Source organism: Macrobrachium rosenbergii, chromosome 42, assembly GCF_040412425.1.
Source record: "Macrobrachium rosenbergii isolate ZJJX-2024 chromosome 42, ASM4041242v1, whole genome shotgun sequence".
Classification (NCBI taxonomy): Eukaryota; Metazoa; Arthropoda; class Malacostraca; order Decapoda; family Palaemonidae; genus Macrobrachium; species Macrobrachium rosenbergii.
The window spans coordinates 17,543,122-17,570,621 of record NC_089782.1 but is presented as its reverse complement, the minus strand read 5'-3'; the positions used below and the strand labels follow the sequence as shown (position 1 = coordinate 17,570,621).

The following is a 27,500-nucleotide window of genomic DNA, read 5'->3' as shown; positions in this document are numbered from 1 at the left end:
TACTGCCGGTGTTGGATTTCAGCAGTGTAAATCCTTTGTCGTCATAATCAACCGGACACAACTACTTTCAGCCGGCGTTAATGGTGGCAGGCTTCATTTCTTCCAATGCCTTGTGGATATTTTGGAGGCCGTAGCAATTGTGTACTGCCGCCAGTATGCCTTCAAGTTGAAATCGTCGTCTTCTTGGCGGCGGTATCCATGGAAGCTTAACCAGGTTCATACGGCATTCCTGTTGTATAGGGCCTTGAGCAGCCCTAATAACTCCTGGTCCATTGGCTGAATAAGTGACGTCGTGTTGGGCGGTAGGAACTCAACCTGAACCCCGAATACGACAGATCAGTAGCATTATCCAAAATGAAGGACTTTGAATGGCATGCCCTTTTCTGCTAGATACAACTTCACTTGCAGGATAAAACACTGTGGAACCAGTCGGAGTCAGCATCTTCATTATCAGGCCTTTGGATTGTGCATCAATGTATGGGTAGCAGATTCTTGTTTTTGTTTTTAAAGCCCTTGGGTTTTAGACTTGTAAATAAGTCCTGGCTTTAATAAAATCACTGCCAACATTGCCACACATCACGAGGTCACACAATCCTTGTATGCTTTAAAGCCAGAGGCTTTGCTTCCTCTTTGAACAGGAAAGTTCACAAGGGCATTCTTTTCAAAAAAACCCGTCTCGTCCATATTAAAAACTTGTTCGGGCTGATATTCACCTTCAGAGATAATCTTCTTGAAGGTTTCATTTCATTGATGGCGTATGTTTCAGCAGCGACCGCGTCAGCAAGCAGCCTCGCCCATGCAAGGCGCTTTTAGGCTGTAGCGTTTCTGAAACTTTACAAACCACCCTTTGCTAGCAAAAATTGCAGTTTCTTACGTGGTGAATGACTGGGCGTCTCTGGTTGCAGATCATCTATGTCTTCCTCATCTTCTGCTTCTTTGCGCTCACCACTGTCGTCCTCTGGTTCCTTAGCGGTGAAGGTCGTACAGGCTCCCTAGCCTTTGTTTGGATAATGTTCGCATCAAGGCTATGTTCTTCTTTAAACGGCAGTCCAAAGCTATCCACCACACGGCCAAAGCAGCTTCCATATGGACGATAGTTTTATTTACGAGCCATAACCACTCTCTTTGCCGACTTGTTAAAGTGATGGCGGTCTTCCTAATCTTAGTCTTATGTAGCGAATGGTGGATTCGTTCACACCAAAATGGTGGGCTACAGCCGCGAACTTTCTCCCTTCCTTCAACATATCGAGAAGTTTCACCTTTTCAGCGATCATCATCATTCTTCGATGGCGTTTAGGCTCAGTACCAGCCTTGGAAGAAGCAGCACGCAGGAGCCATTGCGGGGTGAAAATTGGAGCAAGTTCAACAAAAACCACAAAAAAATCACACAGCACAGCGTAAAGTAAACCGTTCGGCGAGAAAGCTTGAAGCGAAGTGGCCGCGAGAGAGAGACAAGGGGAGGTGCTGCAGGTTCTGAGCATCAGTCTAAGCACCAATCACAGCCCGTGTTACAACGCACTTAGTCACCGAGATGGTATACTTTGTGTTTTCCCAACAATGGAACACGCAGTACTGTACTGTATAGGCATCACTTTCCATTGATAGGCATCACTTTCCAGATGTTTTTTTTTTTTTGCCATAGGAGTTACAAGTGCAAATATGTGTGTTTTTGCTATTTTATGCTTGTTTTGTTGTTCTTAGACTAGGAAATACTATTTATTATTAATATTTTAATGGATTTAATGAGAAATTTGGGTGTTCACATATCGTGATTTTTCTAGAATTTTCCAGAAAATCCATGATATATTTTCCATTAATATATATTAAAAACTCCGCGAAGTCATGAATTCACGATAATCGAATAGTGAAGTAGCGAGAGATCACTGTATATATACAGTATATATTTCTTACAGCGTAGCCGTCGTTCGTCCTCATAAGACTTACATGGTTGGGATTGTCTTATACAGCATAACATGCATGGAAGTCCTCCCTTTGGGAGAACAGTATAATTTTCAATGGGCCAGGGTATAGATGGTCTCACCCTCCACCTCCTCTAAAGTAGTTTTTTTCCAAAAACCAGACCCCCTTTTAACAGGGGTCCACAGAGAAAGATGACTTTATTTACCATCATTCTTCAGCGTCCCCAAGAAGTATTCCTCTGAAAGAAGGGTGATCCTTTCTTGAAAAAGGGGAATGGGAAACCATACCCTTGAGAGTTCCCTCTTCTTTGGCCTAAGAAAGCTTGGTGTGAATCAGAGTTGTACAAGCCTACAGTCACTACTAAAGGACCCCTCCAACAACAGATGAAAGGACAACAATATTATCAGCACCCCTTTCAAAGCAGACAACACTCCTACCAGGGAAAAGAAACATCATCTCCTGGACTGATATTACAAGGAAGGGAAAAGGAAGAGTCCCAGGCAAACAGGTCGACCTGACTCCACCATTCATACAAGTGATAATACGTACAGGATGCCGCCTTGATATGTTGGGGAGGCCACTGGGAGGACTGTCAGTTAGGGGAAAGATGGTCATCTGTTCTGAGGTAGTGTCATACCAGCTTCCTGGGACTATTGGATGCCTTTCCATCTCTGAAAATTCATGCTGAGCTCCTCTCAAGTCACTTATTGCTAGCATGCTTCCACAATCCAGAAGTGGACCGGTTTGCCTCATGCAAGAACCATCAATTCCAGTGTGTCTCTGAACCTGGGTATTCAGGCAATAGCAAGAGAGAATCCCAGTCGTGTAGGAATGCAGGACTGGAACAAATTGAAGATGATATACCTTTTTCCTTCATTGTCCCAGATTTTGAAAACTTTGAACAATTTACTACCTTAATGGAACCACTTGTCTAGTAGCCCTGAATTAGCCAAATGGTCACTGGTTCCTTATTTCTTCTACAACAGGCTAAAGAATAGATTCCATTGCTGTCTGTTGTTCTATCCCAGACAGAAGGTGGGGAAGTCACCTACACATCCTCTTTTCTGAGCCATGACCTTCATGTGGAATTTTGAATATAGTTTACTGTCAAGATTATTTGCCTAACATTGCTAGGTACCTACTGTAGTGCAAAAACTATGGAATTCATCTATCAAACATACCAGTCCGTATGGAAAATGTGGTTAGATTACCTCCACACTGACAGCCCAGTTGAAATTTGTTAAAATAGTTTTACATTTTATTATCTTTTGAGGTCAAATGCCTTGCTATTTCAGCAATCATGGCATACAAGGCAGCATTGGCAGAACCCTTGCCTTATGGTTTGGAATTTATTATAATATAGAAATTGTTAATTCCATTCTCCAGTCTTTTACATTGCAAAGGTCCGCTCCTGCAAGGTTTCCCATTACCTGGTCCTTGAATAAGGTTCTTAGACTCCAGTCATCCCTGCAATTCATGGACCCAATATGACTACAACTCATGTGCTGCAAAAGGCAGTCGTCTTGACTGCTTTGGCATCAGAAGCTTGGATTAGCATACTGGGCCCTCTTAGACAAGGACAATATTTCACCACTCATACACCTAATTATCATTTACTCTTGTCTCCTGGCCTATCATTCCTGTCCAAGAATGAGGACCTTTTTAAAGGGAAAATACCCCTTTTCTGATAAAGGAAAAGCATTTCATATAAAATATTATGCCTATTTCAAGTACTTAAGGTTTATGTAGATGTCATGGCAAACACTCCAGATGGTCCTATTTCAGTATTCCTGCACCTTAGCACAAACAAACCACTCTCTCTACATAGGATGTGAATTATTTTAGTGGCCCTCATTAAACAGGCAGACCCTCATTCCTTGCCAAAATCATGACATCTAAAAGGTGAGTATATCGTTAACTTTGTTCGGAAATGTTTCCTTCGAAGAAATCTTCGAGTGTATGGAGTGGTTATTAGAGACAGTATTTCCTGAACTGGTGAAGGCACAACTCTGCAGCCAGGCCCGACATAGTTAGGTAAGTCACTGTAGAAACACAATGGATAATACATTTAAAGGTTTGTGTGTCTGCTGTTCTTTACTGCCAGACTCGAATGGTTATCTGGAATAAAGATAACTGTTGATAACCAGTGACTTTACCTTGAATAAAAAATTTCTGAAACACTATTGCCATGAGAGTGGTGGTTATGCTGAGACACTGCTGGGGAGGGTGCAATAATCCCACAGCCAGACACAACATAATTAGGTAAGCCACTTTGAAAACAAAGAATAATACTGTACATGCATTGGTTTGTGCGCTGTTTCCTGTTCTTTACTGCCAACCCCTATGGGTATCCGGAATAAAGAAAATGGTCAATAGCCTGTGACTACACCCCCAGCAAAAAATTAATCTGGGTTGTTGGGGTTTATTTATTTGGAGCTAAGCCATTTCGCCACCTGTGAATTTCTTTTGTATGCTAAGTAAAGAATGTGCCGAAGTTTCTTCAGCACAATCAAGTTTTCTGTACATCATACTGTAGTGAAGGCGTGAGTAAGGGTCAGCATCTAAAAACTTACTAATTTACACAGACAACAAACAGACAGGTCAATAACTCTTGCAAGCAGAAACACAGTGTCTGACACTAAATGAATGAAAACAGAGGTCACCACACAATCATTTGTTTGTTGACAGATGGAAGCAGTCCCAGGTTTCATGACAGGTCCGGCTCGGACATTCCAGGTTCTGATGGCATAAATACATTCATCAGAAATTATTTCCAGTTTACGTGCGTTCCAGGGTTACAACGTCGTGCAATCTGATGAAAGAAATACGGCTCCAAAATGACAGAATAATAAAAATTTTGAGTTTTTTTTAATGAAAAACTCAATAAAAATGCAGTTTACATCGTTTTCAATACACCTGAAGCATTAAAAGTAAGGTTTTCTTTGGATTTTTGACAATTTTCAACGATTTTTCAGTTTACGATGTGGCATAAAAACAGAACCCTGTCGTAAACTGGGGACTGCCTGTATATATATATAAATCGATATATAAGGCATGACTGAGGCTATGGTACATATGGCTGAAATGTTGACATTGTAAAGCATATGGTAATAAAGATACAATTACTGTAACGTGACAATAATATGAATGGAGATACTGTATATGTATAAAAGATGCGTGATGTATATTGTGTTTCTTGTGTCCACGTGTTTTGGGCGCAGAGGTGTATTTGTGAGGAGATTAAGCCAAGTGAGATGACAGTGTGTGGGGTCAACTTGGGACCCTAGGACTCCCCTCCTTGGAGAGCCTTATGGTTATAGGCCAGTGTCTGGTTTTAGGCAGTTGATGGAGACCCACGTCATCCTGCCATCCACTGTCATCTGGTAGGCTTTGTGTCGTCTCTGGATGATATGGTATGGTTGCGAGTAGGCCAGGGAGAGGGGGTTCTGTGTGTGTGTCTACCCAGATGAATGCATATTTTGCATTCTGCAGCTCGCTGGGGACATACACTTTTCTGGTCACATGGTAGGTCATTTTGGCTGGCATTATCCATTCTACCACTTTTCAGGTGTCAGATGGGGATGTTGGGATCGTTTGATCTTGCAAATCTCTGCTGGCAATGTTCATGCTTGGCCATATAGGACTCCTGCTGGAGATGCGTTGAATGCTGCATGTGGTGTTGTTCTTAGGCCCAGTAACACCCACCGCTCCTCCTTCCAGCTCCCACCTTGACATCTGGTGGTGGTGAGTGATGCTTTCAACGACCGGTGTAGCCTTTCGATAATGTTGTTAGTTTCTGGATTGTAGGCCAATGTGTGTGTTATCTTTGTCCCAAAACTGTCTGCCACGGCATTCCAAAGGGCGACATGAAGTTGGCTCCCCTGTCATCCGTGTTGCTCTGTTGACCCATCTGATGAGGGCTTCCATGCAGCTTTCCGCTGTCTGTTGCCATATCGGTATTGCTTCGGGCCACCTGGCATTTCTGTCGAGGGTGGTGGACAGGTATCTGTACCCCTCGGAGGGGGGTGGGGAGGGGACCCACTATGTTGACCTGGATGTGGGTGAGTTGGCGGTGTGTTGTGTGGAACTCTCCATCCCACTCTCTATGTGTCTTATGATTTCTGATGTCTGACATGGGATACATTCTCTCACCCAGTTTTTTATGTCCTTTTTCATTCTCCACCAAATGCACTGCTCTGCTATGATTCGGGCAGTTGACCAGCCTGACGAGTGGGACAGGTTGTGGGCGAGTATGAAGGCATTTCTTCTGAGGCCTCCTGGCAGGTAGCGGCAAGAGCATCCAGTAGTTGTTTCGCAGGCAATGGTCATCTCTCCACTGTTGATTGACAAGTCGCTTCCTTGCAAGGGCGGGTTTGTCCCACCGCAGTCACTGTAGGTATGCATCATCTCTTTGTGCTTCTGCTATTTCGGAATGGGCTATCCTGAGCTGGATGGTGTTGACACAGTTTCTTGATAGTGTGTCTGTCACAGCGTTTGCTGAACCCTCAAGTATTTCATGGTGCAGGAGCGTTCAGCTATTGCTGACAGGTGCTGCTGTTGCCATGCTGACCATGCGTCTGCTGACTTTGTGAAGGCGTGCACCAAGGGTTGATGGTCTGTTTGCACAACAAACTGTCGTCCCTCGTTTTGCATTATCTTGATTTTCTGGCCAATTTAACTTTTTCTGTTTTCCTTGTACGCACTGATATATCGGGCTCATAATTTTAGCAATGTTAGAAATGAATCTATTGTAATAGCTGATTAGTCCTGAAAATTCTTATACTGCTTTAACTGTTGTTGGTTTTGGGATGTCAGTGATTGCTTTTACTTTTTCTGGTAAGGGTTTAATGCCCTCTGGGCTTACTTGATGTCCCAGGAATTCTACCGTTCTCTTTGCCCATTTGCATTTGTTTTCCCATACTATTACTGTAGTCAGTTTTCTCTGAGTATTTGCAGTACTTTTTTTATAGCTTTGAGATGCTGCTTGAGGTTGGGGCGCTAAACATGAGGATATTGTCGATGCAAGCCATGCAGAATGGAAGGTTGCCAAGCAGCTCGTCCATGAGTCTTTGGAATGTTGCCCCACACTGCGAAGGCTGAAACAGCTGTAGTTGAACGTGTAGGTGCTGAAGGGGGTGGTGATTACTGTCTTTTCTTTATCTTCCTTTGCTAATGGAACTTGGAAGCAGGCCTATTTTGGTGAAGATCTTTGCTCCATTATCTGGTTAGTTATGTCTGCTATGTTCAGCAACGGGTATCTATCTGGCTTCATTCTGACATTTAGTTGCTGGTAGTCTCCACACGGGCACCATGTTCTGTCAGGTTTTGGTACCATGTGAAAGGGGGGGGATCCCCATGGGCTGGGGGCTTTTTGGCATATTCCTGCATTCTCCATCTCCTTGAAAACTTGTTTGGCATAGGCAAGCTCCTCGGGGACTAAACATTTGAAACATGAGTGAATCAGGGACCTTCGGTTTCTATATGGTGGTGGATGTTGTGTTTTGCTGGTTTGGTTAAGTTGTGCTGCAGGTCGTCTTTGAAGACCTCTTGGTAGTCTTGTAGGAGTTGTCATGTTTCCAGTGGTGAGGCGGCTGCTGCGATGGGGCATGTTTGTTGTCTCTGATGTTCAGGTGACGGTGCCTTGGCAGATCGTCAGCGTGGCTGTTGATGAGATGATGTTGGAGTTGTTTTCAAAGGTCTGCTGTTTTGATACTATGTCCATTAGCAGGTTGTGTGCTGCTAAGAAGTCTGCTCCTAACAGTGCTATTGTCACATCTGCTGCCGTGATGAAGGTCCAACTGTAGTCTTTCCCACTGAATGACACATTCATATCCCGCCTGCCATACATCTTGAGTGGTGCTCCGCTAGTGGTGGATACGTGGAGGTTGGTAGGTGGAGCAGGGTTGAGTCATTCATTCGGACTGGCTGGTACAAATGACCTGCATGATCCAGTGTCGACGAGGAATTCTGTGTCTGACCTTTTGTCCCTGATGAAGAAGCACGTGGAGCCTCCATGTTCGCACCTGGAAGAAAGAGTGGTGGGCAGGCTCAGTTTCTTTTATGAGATAACCAGTCTGCTCACAGCTGATGTTTAGTTGGATGGGTTGCGGGTGCGACCCTCTTGCATGTTTTTTTTAAAACAGGCAGCCTTTGTCACATTTGCAGGCTTTCTTCCCGAATCTCCAGTAGAAGTAGCACACCCCCTCTGGTGGTTCGTCTTTCTTCTGTCTAGTCTTCCCTTTGATGAATTGTTTGGGGAAGTTTCATTTGTGGATGGGGGTGGCTGGTCCCTCTGGGTCCCTGTTGGATTCCGTGTCAGTTGACTGCTGGGCCCATCGTGGTGCTGCTGCTGCTGCTGCTGTTGGTGGCTGTGTGGGCTCCGCCATCTTGTGGGCCATGTGCACTGCATTGACCAACTTCAGGAATTCTTCGACTGGTATGGTGGAGGCACTGGGCAGGGCTGCCACTGTTTGGCAAAGTAATCTTGTGAGGACCTCTCTCACAAGGTCTAGGGATGACACAGGTTGGCCATCGTGGTGGTAGTATGATGAGCCACCGCAACTGTTTGTAGACATGCGATAGCAGCTCATCTCGTACGGGTGCCCCACATAGCTGAGGAATTTCTTGGCTCTTAGAGTGGGTGGCATGCTGAAGGACGACTTCAACTGGTCCTTCAGCAATTCGTAAGTGACAGGGGTTTGAAGTTCTGCGAGCCATTCTGCTACTTGCTCGAATGTGTTGTCTGGCAGGAATTTGAGGCTGGCGACTGCTTTGCATGCTGAGGAGGTGATTTTCTTCAATCAAAAGATTGTTTCTGCCCTGAAGAACCAAGCTTCTGGGTTGTGGGGCATGAATGGAGGTAGACATATGGAGGCAGCGGCGATGGTCTTGCTGGAGAGGATGGCACCAGTGGGGTTGGCTGGGTCGGTCATCTCCGTGGCCACCAATGTAGCGAAGTCATAAGAGTCAGCATCTATAAACTTACTCATTTATTCAGACAACAAACAGACAGGTCAATAACTCTTGCCAGCAGAAATGTAGTGTCCAACACTAGGTGAACGAAAACAGGTCACCACACAATCATTTGTGTTTGTAGATAGATATGTAAATTGTATATCAATTTACATATACATAAAATGATATACAAGGCATGAATGAAGCTATGTTACATATGGCTGAAACGCTGACATTGTAATGCGCATGGTAATAAAGATACATTTAACATGACAATAACATGAATGCAGATATTGTATAAAAGATGAGTGACGTATGCTGTGTTTCTTGTGTCTGCTGTTTTGCATGCAGAGATGTTGCTGTGAGGAGATTAGCAAGCTAGGTGAGATGACGGTGTGTCGGGTCCACAAGGGACCCTACAGTATAATCAAGGCCACCGAAAATAGATCAATCTTTCGGTGGTCTCGCTATAATGCTGTATGAGTCATGGTCCATGAAACTCTCAGCAGGCTGTAGTGGCCTGTGTTGTTGCGTTGCCAGAAGCACAATACGGCTAACTTTAACCTTCAATAAAATAAAAACTACAATTTGGTATGTTTGATAATTGGAGGGTGGATGATCAACATACCAATTTGCAGCCCTCTAGCCTTAGTAGTTTGTATGATCTGGGGGCGGACAGAAAAAGTGCGGGCAGAAAAATGTTGCTGTGATTCCTCAAACCCACCAAATTTCCTTGAAGAGAAGGCATCAGACTGAGGTGAACATTTGTCTTGCACAGACCTGGCGTACAAAGAAAATGGCTGAAATAGACTGTTGTCACATCTGTGTGAGTGAGACATAGAGAGCCGAGGTAGTCGTTGTAGGACAGAAGATAGAGCCCTCCTGTCCAGAGTCCTTTATATTCAGCTCTGGCTGCAAACAGACTAGGCAGTCCCCGAGTATCGGCGGGGGTTCCGTTCCCGACTGCGTGATGATAACCAAAAACTGCCGATAACCGAAAATCGTTGATAATAGTGCCGATCCCCAGCTATAGGCACTGATATCCGGTTATCGACGCTGATAACCGGGGATCAGTGCATATCAGCGCCAATAACAGTGGCCGCCGTTAACTGGGGACTGCCTGTATCCTCTTACAATTCCCAAAATAATCTGAAAGTAAGAACTGAAAGGTAATAATAAGCCAGCTGACCTGTTCATCTTGTCAGGGACCCAAATTCTACTACATCTGGACACTGGTAGAAGTCTGAACTATCTGCCTGTCAGATAGTTAAACAGAAAGATGAAAATCTCCCACTTTCATCAACAAGTACTGCGACTTCTATTTAGCATGGAGCTGACCCAAATCTAAATACTGCATAAACCTTTTAACACTGAGATACCTCAATCTAGTGTCACTATATTTAGATATATCAGTGGGAAGACATTAATACTGTGAGGATGTCCTACTGTTTTAATTCCTTTTTCATAGAGTTGTGAGATTGTTAATATGATGATAATGCATATTAATAAACACTGGAAAAAGAAAAAAAGAAGTAAGGGCTCCTGGGTATTCTGAATTTGAAAACGGCCACCACATTTATACTCACACTGTTTTTATAATTGCCCGCACCATTCAATCTATGTTCTAAGTTCTTGAGATCTCTAATATTAATAATGATTAAAATAATAGGCCCTAAACTAAAATTTACTACAAAAGAGAGAATCTCCTTTTATTTTGATATAATACATGTTATATGACAGAAATAGTGCCAACAATTTTAGTTGAAAAGAAATGATACCTTGTTGCACTAACCAGCTGTTTTGCAAAATATGGAATGAGGATACAAGGTCTGAAGGTTGGGAACTGTAAGTTTTAGTAAAATTCAAAGAAATGCTATTCACTCCTGCATGCAACTTTTATACCCATGTGGTTAATAAAAGCAAGCATTATGATGGGAGATTATACTGTACATAGTAACATGGATCTATTATTCATTGCATATTTCTTACTGATCACTGTCACTGATTTTACTTACTCTGACTTTGTATAGTTTTTGTAACTGCATTTAATGGGTAAGGTCGAATGCTATAAAAAGTCTTTAGTTCAAAACTTGGTCCTAAATCCAGGTGAGAAAGTATTCAAAATTTTTTAAATGTTTTATTCTCTTTGTAAATGTGTACCTACTGTGATATGTTTGGTTGCTTCATGTTCTTGCTCCATTCCTTTATATATATTTTCTTGTTTTCATTCCTAAATATGTGGCCCTAATAAGTTACAAGAATATATATATTGTTTACTCCCACAATATGGCCACAAAAAATATTACATCTGTTATAAAATGCTTTTAATGCTGTTCCTTGATCTCTAAGTTACAAAAACATCACACAAATGTAATTTATAGTCTCTCTGGTACAGTATAGATGAAATCCAATTTGAGTAGTACATGTACTTGTAAGGAAAAAAATTTCAATTTCTACTTATGCAAAAATCGAACATTATTTCCACAGTGGACGTCTACTCTGGTGAAGAGAACCCTGTTTCAGTGTCCCGGAAATACAGCACAGTTTTCACCTGCAACTTTGACTTGACTCTCTACCCTTTTGATGACCAGTATTGTGATATGCACCTGCAGATTGTGTCTGGTCAAGTCTCCTTCCTTGAAGTCCATCCAAACTCAACTGCTGCCTATATAGGAAGCACAACTCTCAATGAATATGAGGTAAGGTATTTTGTGTAACCACTTCCATTCTCTCAATTTTAAAGTGAGGTTATATATTGTAATGATCTCTCTCCCACACTATTAAGACAACACAGTTTTCCAAGAAACTTTCATAATTGTTGTCCAAGTATTTTAAACACTATCTTTTCACAATAAAACTTTAGACACTTCCATAAGTAATGGGTCTATAGTGGAAGAAACCAAAGAAGGACACTGACCAAGCACAAGAGGTGTAAAAGCAGGTAAACCAGTAAACGCATACCTCCAGTGTGCCAAACCAATGAGGAATGAATCATGAGGATGAGTTTGATGACTGATTAAACCTCTTTCCCACTGAAAGTAAATGGCCCACTGCAACAATGGGTTCCTATGAATAAAATCCCAGTGTCTTATGAGTTTTACCATGAAACACTAGAGATGAGTGGATACTTCCAGTAGAAAAGCATGTGAAAGACCTAAGTAGCAAAATTTCACAGAGGCCTGAGGACAAAGATGATGGATGTGTATTTTTATTACTAGTTCATTCAAGTTTTATTAATACTAATGTATGTGATATATACACATTAATTGCTTAAGTTTATATTTAAGGTTGCTCTAAGCCGTGGTCTAAGTTACTATTCACTCCTGCTGGCAATCTTTATACTTATATGGGTATAAAGGATGGCAGAGCTTCAACTAGAATGAAATGGCACCAGCTTAATGACCTCTAATCTTGTTCGAGGCAAGGATCTCCTGTGACACCACAGAATAATAAGAAATGGAATTCTTGGAAACAAGCCAATCTTGAATGGGCATGCAGAAAAAAGATGAGAGAAAAGGAAAAGTAGATTCTATATGCTGAAGATAGGATAAAAGCCTTACTGCACACAGAACACTGTCCTCTTGAGGGGTGGAAGGCATTGTAGGAACAGTTTTCACAGAAGCTCGTGGGATAGATTTATCGAATGGTTGAAATGGTTGGAAACACTTCTATTACTTCCAGGTCGAGGCCAGGAAGAATAAAGACTAAGGACAAGGCAAAGCAATAATCCTAAAGAGCTGTCATTTCTAAAAAGGATGAAAAAGCCTGCTAGGACCAGAATAGTCTTCAGACAGGTCACAAATCGAAGGTATCTCTTTGCCACCCTAAGCCCAACTATGCACAGAAAGGAGCTGAGAAAAACTATACAATGGTTCAGCAACCACCACAGGCCAGGGAGAAAGCAGTCAAAAGGCCTACAGGTACTCTTTTGTTGAAAGAGGACGGCAGCCTGACAAGTTAAGATCCTGCCCTTGATACCTTACCTGAAGAGCTTAGAAGTAACTCAGAACCCTGTCTGTTAAAAAGAATGGAAACTATGTCATTCTCTTGCAAGACTGGAAATTCAATTCAAAGGCCACAGGGTTAGAAGGGGGGTTGCCAAGTTCACCTTCTGGTTGGCCGCTACCTGGAAATGGGAGCGGTTAGGGTACCGTAACCTGACAGAAGAAGCAGGGTTTAAAAATGCCAACATGGAAATCTAGTAATTTTATTAAAACCTTCTCAATAGAGGGACTGAGAACCCCCTCATAAACCTCACAGAAAGGGAATGAGGTGTAGTACCTGTAATGCAAAATGGAAGGAATTACGACAGTTAATCTATTTCTGGAGGTGAGCTAAAGAAGCCAAGAGGATCAGAGAGTTGTACAAAATCCAGATTATAGGGAGACACCTCTCACTTCTTCCAAAGAAGAATGGGAAAAAAATATCCTGAAGGCTTCAGAGGAGTTATGTGAGCTGGGATCAACTCAAGAAAAAAATCTGACAGGTAGGATGAACTTGTTATGGAAACCATGCCATGCAAGGTGACAATGACACCATTCTGTGTTTCCCTGCAAAGGAAGGGAAAGTCTAAGCTTCCTTTCCCAAAGGAAAACAGTTACTCATAGCCACCCAAGAATAAATCCCAGACTGATTGAGCAAATCAACAGAGAAGAGAGAAGACAGAATTATTGAAAGGCTAAGATTACTCCTTGAAAGGAGGAACAATGGCCAAATGAAAAGCTACATTAGCACTGGAAAGAGTAAGATTGGATAATCGCCTCTTCAACCCTCCCCCCTAAGCTTGCCAAGCCAAAGTTTAAACAGCACGATGAAGAACCAGGTAGGAAACCACATATCCTATGGGTGAAAAGGATCTTTACTACCGACAATGGCAAACCGATCATGATTTGAAAATCTGAGCATAGAAATAGCTAAGAAAAACTCCTTGCTCTCCAAAGAGAGTAGGGAAGAGTGTCGGAATGATGACTTGAAGCCTTAAAGTACCTGCCAAAAGTCTGTAGAAAGTCAGTGCTGGAAAACCTTCAAATCTAGCTCCAAAGGGAGCAGACTGTGGTGGGAGCCACAGAAAGAAAGACAGTCACGTCAGTCAACTCTGGCCTACTTTTGTGATCAAGGAAACTACTGTTCAAACCTAATGGTGTTGTGCATACAGCCATACACCAAGACAGTGGAGTAGATTGTGAATGACCTGAACCAATACATATCCAGAAGCATTCTTATATGCATACAGCAGTAGTGAAGCCAAAAAACTGGTCCTGGTAATCTGTGATTGTGGGGCACCAAGTATGCACGAAAACAAGCCACATGCCAGCATAGGTAGTGCATGTACGTGCACAAAGATCAAACCAGCCAGTGCAAGCCATATTTACCTTGTGTAGCACGTGCACAGACACTGCACTGCATAAATATGTACAGCATATTAGTACAGATAGTACATGCACATCAGCAGAGACAAGGGACAAGCACGGACACTGCACATACAGGCAAAAGTAACACACTAGAGACCCAATGCCATAACCAAAAAGATTCCAAAATCTGCAAAGGGACAGTCTCAAGGGTAGACCTACTTGTTTCTGTGATACCTGGGCTATGCAAGAGAACAGCAGAAATACATTAGAGTACTGATCAGTGTATGAATGGGGCCTGAGCCTGTGGTCACAGGTATGACCTTCCCACTGGAGAGGAAAAGAAAATCAGAAGGAAGGTAGAAAATGGAAACCAGGTTTCCTACTCCTACCTTACTGCCTTTTGTTAAGCCCCAAGGGAATTTAATGGAATTATGGATGAAAACCTTCATTTTAAGAACTTCCTGAAGGGACTCTTGCAGACAGACATGCACAAGAATCATAACTGGACAGGTTACTTACCCTAAAGCTCAGTCACTAAGTTAAAGCAAGATTGGTGCTCCTACAAAAAGATCAGTTCAGGGGATCATGGAGGATTGCCCAAAGGAGATACTCCCAAACAACACCTTTGTAGCAGTCTGTTGACCAACACACAAATAGACGACCGAAAGGATTGGGAAGATGAAATTGAAGATGGGGCAAAGGGAGAAGGCAGAAACTGTTTTCTATTCCCACCTTATTGTCTCTTGCTCAGCCCCTCGATGCAGATCCAGAGGATGACAGCCAAAGAGCCCATGCCAAAATAAGAGCTCTATGGCACCCACCAGAAACTGTAACAGGAGAATTAATGGTTGTTGCACTCCAAATACCAACCCAGTACCAGCTGCTACTCAGAAGAATCAGAGCTAAAACCTGTTGGAGGCTGAAAAGAGACCCAGATACAAGAATGCCTGCATCCTGGACAAGGCAAAGGTTGAGACAGAAAGAGGAAAAGGATCAAATACACACTCAACTCTTCATGACTAATTGACATCTCCTCCTGGTAATCTACTTAAGACGGGAACACTCACATGAAGTCCTGAAGGCTAAACCAGATGATAAGGCTCCAAATTCCCTCTACTCCCAATTCCAAACAGGCCAAAGACCAAAAAGGAAGATGATGGCAGGGGGGGAAAAGAGGGAACCTCACTCATGCCTCTACAAAATTTCACACATTATCCCAATGTTTCTCTAATGTCATTTCAAACTACTATACATCTTACTGTAAGTCAAGGTTAATTAAGTTTAGAAACACTTTGTAACACACTGAATGTGGGGTTCCATGATAAACAGCACTGCCAGAAAAACAAAAACAACGTAATTTTTCTAGGAATAACTAACATATTAAACAAAACACAAAAACAATATAATTATATTCCCAACACAGCACAGGTACGGGAGATGTTTTCACCTGACTATGGCTGAAGAAAATATGATATTTTAATGATAAAATAAAGTTTGTTCATACTTACACAGCAGATATATATAGCTGTATTCTCCAGAGTCGACAAATTTCAAATTTAGCGGCACAAGCAGTGCCGGTCAGGTGGTTAGTACCCATTCCCGCGGCTGGGAGCGGGTATCAGGAACCATTCCATTTCTCTTCCAGATTTTCTAACGCCACTGTCTCTGAGGAGGGAGGAGGGCAATATAAATATATATATCTGCCAGGTAGTATGAACAAACTTTGTTTTATCATTAAAATATCATTTTGTTCATGAGACTTGCCTGCCAGATATATATATAGCTGAATACCACCTTTGGAGGGGTAGGAGACAGCCAAGAAATAGGAAAAAACCAATTATTGGTAAAATTATTTTGGTTCCTTATCTGATAGCGTAATGACTGAGTGGTTACTGTCACTCTTCTGCTTCTGCTTTACTAAACCCCAGGGTAGTGACCTATAGCTGGCGACTTCTAGATGATCTGTCAGCGAGCGTGACCACAGTGTGACTAGATCATAGCCCATACAAAGAAGGACAAAGAGCATTACTAACCACCTAACCAACACCTAAAGCGTTAGTTTGCAAAGGATTGGGAAGACTGCCTCCAGTAGTCGACCCAACAATACAAAAACACAATTAAAAGGGATAGGATCAGGTTACCCACTTGTCCCCCAAGGTTGCTGAAGCAGCAATGTATGGTCCCAGCGAAAGCAATTTCGTATGCTACTAAACATCTTGCCAAGAGTGTAGAGGCAAACACCGAATTGACTTCGCCAAAATGTGGCACTAAAAATGTCACTGGTACCATATTTTTCTTAGCGAACGCCATGGAGGTAGCAACTGCCCTCACCTCGTGGCGTTAACTCTCAACAACTTGAAGTTGAGTCGTCACAACTTCGATGTGCGTCATGTGACGTCTAATGAAAATGCCAGTGCATTCTTCGACATAAGTTTAACTGGTTGCCTCACAGAACACCATAAAACATCCAATGGACCACAGAGTGTCCTGTGTTCTTTTAAGGTAGTATCAGAGCTCTAACTGGACATAGAACTCCCTCAGGTTCCTGTCAATAAGGTCTGCTAAACCTTTAATTTCAAAGTGTCTAGGCCAAGGTTAGAAGACCTATCATTCTTGGCCAAGAACTTAGGGCTTAAAGAATAGACAGCATTGTGTTCCTTGAAGCCACATGGCGGCCTCGAACTTCTCTCACTCTCTTCGCCCACGAGGAATGCCGTTTGATGATAACATAAGAGATGCAGGTGGAGAAGGCTCAAGGACTAAACATCAAAAACTTGAGCATTCGTCAGAAGTTCCAAGCAGAAATCAGCTGAGGAACCTTGGGCGTCTTGGCGAACTCGTAAGATCGTAGGAGTCATATTGTCAGACAAAGCTAATCCTCTGTGTCTGAATACAATCAAAGCATGCTCAATAACACTTAATAGTCGGAACTGCTATATCGTTTTCTCTTAAGTAAAGAAAAATCCGCAACCTGGCTCACAGTGATAGAGGAAGAGGGAAAAACCCTTCTTTCTACACTGACCAGCAACAAGGTTGCTCACTTCGCATAGATATATCCTTTAGATGAAGAACTTCTGGCTCTAGCGATGGCCGTGCCACCTGGCCAGAAAAACCCCTTCGCTCTGACCAAGTTTTACGTGGTCTGAAAGCAGTCAGGTTCAGGCGGAGAGATTCAAAGATATCTCGTGAGTGGGTTTGTATGAGCAGGTCTGCTCTCATAGGAAGGTCCTCAGGCGTCTACCAACAGAAGAAAACTCCAAAGAGAACCAGTGGTTTCGAAGGCCAAAAACATAGGGATGAGAGTCATCCTGCGTCCCTTGTGAACGCGAACTTGCGTATGACTTCTCCCAGAATTTAGGACAGGAAAAGGCGTAAACATCTATTCCCGTCAATCCCAGGAAGAGCAACTACTAACTGCCCCAGAATTAGTACAGAATGGGCTTTACAGAGGAGCCTCGCTGTTCTTGAGTCGTGAAAATATCCACAAGATGGTGACCCCAAAATTTCCAAAAATCTTGGCAAACCTCCTGATGAAGGGTCCATTCTTGACAGGAGTTGATAAGCGCCAACAGAGCAGGTCTGCTCCGAACATTTTTCGACCTCTGCCACAAAACTTGTGAGAATCGAAATGTTTGAGCATAGGCTCAAAGATAATCTCTCTTGCAAAGGCTGAACAGGGAACAAGTATTGTCCGAGTTTGCTAGAACTGCACGATGCAAACTTGGACCCCTCGAAAAAATTAGCGAGCTAAAAGATATGCCAAATCTTTGAGAATCGATGTACTGGACACCTGTTCCTCTCTCAGGTTTCCTAACACTTTCTCTCCCTCTAGTGTTGCTGCCCCAACCTGTTGACGACCACGTCGGAAAAACAACACTAGGTTGGGGTTCAGGGAGCTTGAGGGAGATCCTTTCTGCAATTCCGTTGGATCGAGCCACCACCACCAGATCACTCTTTATATAGGAAAAATTCTCAATTCCTCTTTCAAGTCTTCTTGCTTTGTCAGTTCTCCAACAAAAGAACTGAAGAGGCCTGAGATGCAGACTCCCAGAAAACAAACTTCTCCAGCGAGAAATGGTCCCCCAGCAGACTCATTTCCTTCCTTCACCTATGTTTCCTTTTCCAAGAAGGCGAAACTTTTCGTACATAGAAGTTGCCGTTCTTGCACGGAGGCGGCTATAAAAGCCGCTGAATAGATCTGAATTCCCAGACACAATGGACAGTGAGGGGATCAGCTGCGACTTCTCCACAGACCAGAAGTCCCAGGGACTTCACGAGTTGCAGAGTCAACTGAAGGTCACTCCAGATACCTTCACTTCGACACTCAATCAACCAGTCGTCCAAGTAGGTGAGATCTGACGTGCGACAGATGCAACTGCATCGCAACGTTTTCATGAGGCGATGTAAACACCCTCCGGACAAAATGTGGCGTAGCAGCATCTGGTGTTCCCCGGTCAACCATCAAGTACTGACCAGACCCAGCGTTGCTTAACCGGCTGATCGGACGAAGCGGTGTTTCAACGTGGTAGCCGTTAATGCAAGTCCAAAGCAGAGAGCCCTGAACTGCGTACGTCTAGTCCCCCCAAGACAACCTGAGATACTTCACCGATCGTGGATGAATTGGGGCGTGAAGACTCAAGTATCTTGGAGATCAAATATGCCATCAATCCCTGGGATGAAGGGCTCCTAGTATTGACTCGCGAGTCTCCATCTTGAACTTTTCCTTCGGACCAGGTTATTCGACCTGTTGACGTCAAGACAGGTCTCAGCCTACTGAAGATTTCGGGACTAAAAACAATCTGTAGTAAAATCCCGAGGAACACCAGGTCAATATGTTCCACTGCTCTCCGGCTCAGGCATCTGTTGAGCAGGTCAAACAATTTTCTGTTTGACAGGAAGGCTGATTAGGGAAATAAAACAACAAAGAGGGAGCAGGAAGGGAATCAAGTAACCTCTCTCCTAACAGTAGGAGGGACCAAACGTCTGCCCCTCACTCTTTCAGGCTTGTGCAAAATGAAGCCTGGTTGCAAAGGAATCTGGAGATGAAGGGAGTCACTTGCTACCTCTCTTGGAAGTGACATTCCTTGGAAAAAACTCTTTCGTGGTGGGTCTCGTGTTGCTTCCATGACCCCTTTATTATGCAAACATTTAGCTTTCGTTTACTTTTTGTATCTGAGATCGGTGCAAGCGTTATGAAGGAGATGCAGTTTGAATGCTCGATAACTTTAGTTTTGAGAAAAAGCGATATTTTTGCTTCTCTGTGTATTTATTTGCTTGCCGTTACACGGATTTGATGTTTATGACATAATGAAAAACCAAAAATAGACCTGCAAAGTAATATAACTTCGCTAAATGAAGCTAAATGAAGCGATGTAAAACACGCTGAGGTTGTGGCCGCGACGTTTTGTAGTCAAGCTCCTGAGCTGCTACTGACTGACTATACTGACTGCCCTGCGGCATTCCTGTCTTTTAAACTGATCATTACTGTCCCACAGAGTTTGCCATAGTCGCATTAGATATTATTTCATAGCTAAAAAAATTACACCCGATATACTGACAATATCATTACATTATATGAAAAATGTAATTTGACTATGATAGGTTACTGTTTTGTTTTATAACTTCTAACTGTAGCGAACTTTTAAATAAAACTTTCTGAGAAGATAGTCAGGATATGTATGATGCCATATATAAAATATCCCAGAAAATTTTATTTCCGATTTTTAAGTCAAACGCTCCCCTTAAGACAAGACAACTGCGAGGGTGGAGGAGAGAGGAGCCGACGGTTGAAAAGTCTCAGGGAAACAGATCCCTAAGAAAAAGCCAGGAATCTGATAATCAGAGGAAGAAGAAGGCGAAAAGTTTCTCTTCATACAAAGGCTGTGACGAAAGAGATGTTCTTCCGCAGCTGGTGGGTCTTGGTGAGTGGTGAAAGTAGTTCCGATTCGCCCGTCGTGGCGGGAACTCGCGAGCAGAAGAAGTCGTCAATCCTTTAAGTCGTATAGTAAACATAAAAATGTGGAACCTTCCCGCGATTAAGCGTGTCATCCTTGCGCAAAGCCATGCTAATCTTCTCTGTATCGTTCCAATTAGTATATGTACTGCCGAAGCAAGTACTGGCTAAATTAAGAAGGACATCAAATGTTGGCGGTAGTTATGCGACATGATGAACAACTGGGCGGTGCATCAACACAAGACTTGAAGCTATCTGGCGAAGCGGCGCGTCATGGCGTGTGCGAGGCTCCGTGGCAAGTACTAGAAAGAGTCACCACCTGGCGTGGCGTGGCGTCATGGCTGAAAGCGGCGGCGCCGAGCGTCAAAGTGAAGGCGCGTGAAGCGTGAGAAAGCGCCACGAAGAGCAAGGCGCTCCTGGCGCGAGACAAGAAAAGGCCAACACCTCCAACTCGAGGGAGACGAATAGGAAGCCACTAAACACTCTCTCTAGAAGACAGACGCTCTGTATCGTTCCCGAAGCGGGGGCGAGGTGAAGTCTGTACCTCTTAACAGGCAGATTCGAGTCTTGAAAATTCATGAGAGCATCAGCTATTGTTACAAACCAACAAAATCTTCACACAACGTTGGAGAAGCCCTCTCTCGGAGAAGGCTGAACCTGAGGAAGGAAGAGAAGGAGGCGAGAAACATGTCTTCCTTCCACAGGAAGCTCTAGCCCTTGCCTTAGCGCGACAGGGGTCGAGTAGAGTGATCATTCCCGAAAAACACTTTATTCTCTTCTGCAGAGAATATCCACGCAACTTTCGGGGAAAGTACAGCGTCTGCAGAGAAGGGCGTGAAGCGTCCTCTCTAAGCTGTCTTAAGAGGGCGAGAGTCCAACCGAGAGCTCCAACCCCGTGGCGGGAGGGCGTGTCGGAGGACGAAGCAATCCTTCAGGATGCGTGCCTGAGCACGATCCCTGGCAGCCTGGGTAGCGTCATCAGGACCTGCCGAAGGGACGCCAGATCGGTGGGAAGCCCCGTAACCCTCATGCGGCTTTCGACATGCCCCCCCCTGGTCCTGGGAGTTCGACAGAGGTCCAGGCCTAGAGGCATTATAGGGCCGATCTGACGCCCCCTCCACAACACTAGGGGCACTAGCACAAACACTATGCGTCTGAATTGCATTCACTTTAGTTTCAAGAGCACGCATTGACTCCACACGAGAGCAAGGGAATTACCTTCTGCAGCAACAAACTACAAGGTTAATAATAAATTACTACAGGGTTACTAGTAGGAGAAAACCCTGACTGTCCAACTAAGGATGCACTCTAGGAGGAAGATTTCCTCAGCCTATCACGCTCCAATTTAAGCATATAGGCTTCATATTTCTTCCACTCACCCTCAGACAATCCCACACATTCATTACCGATTATCATAGAGCATTGAACACCCTTACATATCATACATAAAGAGTGAGGAACTATCAAAGTCTTCGATAGCCTCACCTTACATTCACCCAAGCTACAGACTCGATAGCTAGAGGTAAGACATCTTAATTATAAGAAAAGTCAAAAGCAAAATCAAAAACGGTCCACAAAGAGCGTATGCCAAGTCACAGATCCAGTCGAATACCAAAAAACAACCAAAATGCAAAAGTGACAACAAATTTCGAAATCCAAAGGCGGAAGAGGAACTGACAACAGGTGTTGACAGTCGGCGACGAAAGAAAATCTGAATAGAAAATGGGAATGGTTCCTGATGCCGCCTCCCAGCGGCGAGAATGGGTACTAACCACCTGACCGGCCACTGCGTGTGCCGCGAGAAATTTGAAATTACCTGTCGGACCTTCGGAGAATACAGCTATATATATATCTGGCAGGTAAGTCTCATGAACAAAATGACAAGGTTAACAACAGGTGATTGAGCAGCACCCCACCACTCACCTGCCTGCCTCCAATTTATCACAGGTTTTACCAAGATTCAATGACCATTTCCAGACCACACTAGGAATTCTAAACAAAGGTGATGGTATGTATCTTTGTAGGATCAAATTATAAATATGTTTCACTAAAGATTCAAATGAAAATACAATGCTATTAATGATACTTCATTAAATGCAGATACGGCTAGTAAGCCTGAAGTGAGCGGCAGGTATGTAGCCAAAAACCAAAGTGCACAGAAGAATGAATATTAGTAGAGAATCTACATGCTTTGATTATGAAAATTAGGCTGTCGAGCCAAGCACTGGGGCACTTTTGGCCCTCAGAACTTATAGACAGTGAGAAGGAAGTTGAAGTAGTTGGATGGCAAGATAAAGATCCAGAAAATAGATGAATTGCAAGGATTTGAAGGTGGAACTACGAGAAAATCCACAGTTGCACAAGTAACAGTTTAGGGAGCTGGTCAGAAAGACTGAAGAAAGGAAGCTTGGATGGAGGTACAGTAACAGGATAAAAGCAAGTGCAGTTAGGGGCCAAAGGTTGCTAAACACCACTAATAATGCCTAGTGTGCACCCACAGCACTTTCCCCCTTAAGGAGGATCCGCATGGTCCTGTGGTTGACTAAGCATGCACTCTGGAACTTTCCCTTAGAAATGCTTCAATCCATGCACCTGGATGCCTTCCACAAAAAGCTGAAGACTATTTCTTGAATACAGGCAGCCCGGTTAATGGTGTTCATCCCCAGCTGAGGCCGCTAACTGAAAATCTAACCAAAAATCGCTGTAAACCAAAAATCGCCAAAATCCACTTTGACGGGCGCCTTTAACCGGATATCGGCACCGAAGTTCCCATTTAACGATACCATTAACCTGAGATCGGCGCCGAAATCCGGTTAACGACGGCCATCAGCCAAACCCTGTAACACCAAACTCCATTACCCGATGCCACCGATGGCAGGGACTGCCTAATGGGTTTGTATTAACAAACCACATCAAATCTACTTTATGAAGTCATAGCTATTGTAAAAATTCTCAAAGTTAGAATAAAATATAACCTGTGTTATAAAATATAAAATTTGATAAAAGTTAAAAAACAGAGAGGAACTGTTCTTCTAAAGAAAAATAATTATTGCTTCAGTCAGATGTTGGCAACAGGCCATAAAATCTTGGATTTATGGAAGGGAACACAGCCATCCTATTCCCCACAGCTTGTACAGTCCATTAGTGTCCCTGCTCTTACTGTTGTTTTGCTTTACCATGCTCTGCATATAGGATGCAACAGAACTGTGACTGTATGACGTGTTGAAGGTTAAGCTCAATACAGGCCTTAAACCACAACCTGGTCCCTAAGTCCTGGTTCTTATACATACATGTAGATTTGTTGACTTATTCCTAACTGTCCATGTACAAACATAATGTGGAGGAAATTAGTTGAAATAGCAAAATGTATATTATGTGGATCCATCTCCTAAAAATCCATTGTATCTTGTCTTTATAATTCTGCTTTGCTCTCCTCTCACTTTACATTATCTGGTTATATTTCACAACACAGAATAATATGCAAATATTCTCATGATCTCTCAATTCTTAGATTGGGGAAACTGAACTGGTCTCTGGAGGGCCGAAACTTCCAAGCGTTGTGAGATTCAGAATCCCACTGATTCGTCTCTTTGGCCATGCCATCCTGAACATCTACACTCCCTCGCTCATCCTCCTCATCATTAGTTACTTCCTCTCTTCTTCAGGAAATCTTTCTTTGATGCCCGAGTTATGGCCACTCTACTGCTCTGCTTGTACTGGCCACTCTGTTTGCTCAAGTAAGTCTTTACTCTTTCAAATTAACTGATTTTCACATGAACTGGTTGTAGTTAAAGCATGACAGAACTAACTGGAATACAAAAATTGACATAATAAAATATAGATCAGCTTTGAGTTTCAAAATGCTCTGTCATTTCTCTTCAATCATATCTGTGCTGGAAATCTCTAGAATTTATGGAGGCTTATGAACATGATATAAAAAGTATCACTTATATCACCCATGACATCAATAACTTAATGACCTCCTGTTTAGAGCAATAGTACCTCTTAAATTGCATATTTTACTATTGTACTCATTTTCAAACTAAGATGATTTTTGTGAAAATCATATAACAAATATTAATCATTGACCTGTCATTCACAGGCCTCAGACTCACTTCCAAAAACTTCTTACTTCAAAATGGTTGACATCTGGTTGCTGTTCTGTGTGATGATGACCTTCTTGATTATCATCTTCCACATGCTGGATTGACAGCCGACTGACAGCGGAGAGCAGAGTGATGTCAATATCTAAATTTCCTGAAGAGACACCTATTTTGCAGAAGTTATTTGGCTGGTCTCCCCAACATAACCGTTGGGCAGCTGGAAGTCATTACAAAGTTTCAGTTCTGTTCTGATCATTGTCTTTATAATATTATATCTTATTTTCATATTGACCTAACTCATGTCAGTAATGACCCCCAGTAAAATTATCTTTTATGGAGAATGGGAACATGACAGTTTTAAAATACTGCCAAAATGAGCACTTCTTCAGAAGAAATAGGTAAGAACAAATACCTGTAACCACATACAACTACTATACCTCCATCTTAATTAAGACCAGGACATGAATTATGCACATCTCATAACTGAGAAAATATAAAGATGCAGCAAAATTATAAAGAAACTTTATTTTTGTACCTCTGCATTCTGATCTCTCACACCACCATTTTACTATATGCATCAAACTTTAAAACAATTTGAGGAATAACAGCACCTGCATTTTTAAAGTAATTACTGGTATATATTGTATTGCACAAGATTTATTTCGTGAATAATATTTGAATCATGGTGTCTTGATTGATTTTGAAAAGTCATACAAATCCAAGGACTTGGGGAACTTTCAGCCACCAGTGCTTTAGACAGTGCAAAGAGAGTTGAGTGGATTTGGGCAACAAGATTGACAAATGAAAGTACAGTACTATTGTAAAAGGGCTAAAATGTTTAGTGCAACTTAAGGGCTGCATGAAGGAACCCTACTAAAACCACTGACAGCACTACCTCTCCTGTGGGAATCACAGTGCCTTGGCATAGAGGACTTCCAGTTTCTGAATTTCTTATGTCATTACACAGCCACCCACTAACTGAGCTAGAATATTGTGTTATAAAACAATTTAACAACCTAGGCCAAAAGCTAAAAATCAAAGTGCTCACAGGGCTGGCTCTAATAAAAGATTAAAGTAATTAGACTGATCTAATCAGCTATAGCTTTGCAAAAAATCTGCAATTAGATATGGTGATAAAGGAAATTAAATCATGTTAAAGACACAACTAGCAAAATTCAGAGACCCTTCACATTCACAGGAGTATGACGATGATAGTGAAAAAGGAAAGATTCTAATACTTTTCTTTAAAGGGATGTGTCTAATAAATTCAAGCAAAACTAGATTTTCAAGTAATTTCATTTTCATAGGTATACAAACCAGTCCTTTATATAGGTGTCTTCAGCATGACTTAGACAAGGTCGATGAACTTGGTAACAGGAGTTGTTTGGCAGCAGAATGGGGGAATACCTCACTTACCTGCCATCACTGGACATCTTCCCCTTTGTCCTTAGGAAAGAGGCAGAAGGAGAGCACTTGTGCTTCTTTTCTTGCCCCTAGATCACATCTGCACTCTCCTCTGGAAAATAGCAGTCAATGCTCTGAGCATTTTTCCACAGGGGTACAGCTCACTAATGGAAGCTCAACAAGTTGAGCTCCTAGAGGTTGCAGCAAACAGCAGATGTAACCCTTCACACTTTCAAATATGACACTACTTGTCATCATGTAAAAAAACCACAAATTCAACTTTGCAATCAGGAGTGCAGTAAGACATTCTTGCTTGACAGTGGGAAAAGAAAAAAAAGGGATAAGTGGTGTTAGGTGAGAGTGGGGTATTCCCCACTCTGCCTCAGTACTATCAGTTAACCACCTGATAGTTATCGTGCAGCGCTGTAATCCAATGTTGTATCAAGTTACAGAGCCTGGCGATGTTAACTTGATGCCTATCTTGCTGCTAGTGCCATCTGGCGGCAATGTAAATTGATGCAACATCAAGTTGCACACTGGCAAAACGTTAATAGCGCGAAAAGCTCCCAAGTTCAAATCCGCCATAAGTCGGTGATGCACTGTGCCACATTTAACAACTGTCTCAGCTTACACTAATGGATACCCAATATAAAAGGTTGGTTCATATTTCTCTAAGAAAGCATATGTGTTTTAACATCAAACATTGACCTGCACTGCCTACAAGAAAACAAACTGGGACATAAAGCATGGCCATTCCTATTTTTCTTTCTTTTTGTAGATGGTGCCATAATCCTAATATGGATTCAGTCTGCTTAATTTCCTGTCTTTGGGCAACATTGGGGAAATGACATTGCACAACCCATCAACTTATCAGGGTTTTGACTTATTATTATATCATGAGGGTTTTTATTGCCAAGCTTTAAAAAGTGAGCATCTTGCAGAAAAATCTGTAAGTTGTATGGTGACCAAATATGGATGCTGTATGCTGTAGGATATCTTGAATGTTATAGTGTGTTATGTATAAGTTCTTTGTTACTTATCAGATCCTGCCACTTCTCAGAAGGCCTAGTTTCTGAAGCATCTGGCATGATCAAAGGGACTACTTAGTACTTTAATTTTTTAACAACTAAATAAGAAAGATTAACACAAAATTATATGACGCACAGAAAAAGTATATGTTATTAACACAAATGAAACCAGTAATTACACACAGTAGTGGAACTTACAGCCCAAACAGTCACTATGCATTAGCTACTACAGCACTATGGCCTCTAACAGTTAAGAAGAAATACAAAGAAACCAAGGTACCAATAAGAAATCAGAGGGTACTTAGGACGATAACACTGTATGTGCCAAATTCAACATTATATAAGAAATCCAGGGTAATTAGGACACATAACACTGTATGTGACAAATATATATACATTATATATATATATATATATATATATATATATATATATATATTTTTTTTTTTTTTTTTTTAGTTTTTTTACTTACTGTCCATACTTTACTAGTTTCCTTGATCAGGGGTCCAATCTGGTCTAACTCTTGAACAGGGGAATTGAAGAAATCTGACTACAAAATTTAACATAGGCAGAGCAGGAATCGTAAAGAAAAAAACAGTTGGGCTGAGGCCGTATTTTAACAAAGGGGCTTTACAGATAAACACTTGGGTTTGCTTTCTGGAGAGTTACAATTTAACATGTCAATCAGAAGACTGGGGAATGATAGGCAGATTAAACAGGGCTGCCATGGTTAGTTATGCTATCATTGTTTAAAACTGAATGGTCTATGATTAATCCTCTTGAAAGG

General features: G+C 42.4%; 2 protein-coding genes and 1 non-coding gene across 3 annotated transcripts in view; 2 read left to right on the top strand and 1 right to left on the bottom strand.

The window, feature by feature from the left end:
* Window positions 1–27,500, top strand: part of LOC136827750 (putative leucine-rich repeat-containing protein DDB_G0290503) — a 187,007-nt gene that overhangs the window by 40,770 nt on the left and 118,737 nt on the right. The gene's annotated exons all lie outside the window — the stretch shown is intronic.
* The window catches only part of LOC136828010 (uncharacterized), a 69,829-nt gene that overhangs the window by 16,530 nt on the left and 25,799 nt on the right, over window positions 1–27,500 (top strand). The window contains exon 5 of the mRNA XM_067085626.1: window positions 11,362–11,573. Within this exon, the coding sequence (XP_066941727.1) occupies window positions 11,362–11,573 (212 nt within the window). The remainder of the gene's footprint in view (window positions 1–11,361; window positions 11,574–27,500) is intronic.
* On the bottom strand, window positions 20,238–20,342 carry LOC136828459 (U6 spliceosomal RNA). Its single transcript, XR_010850051.1, has one exon. It is a non-coding gene; the product is annotated as a U6 spliceosomal RNA (small nuclear RNA).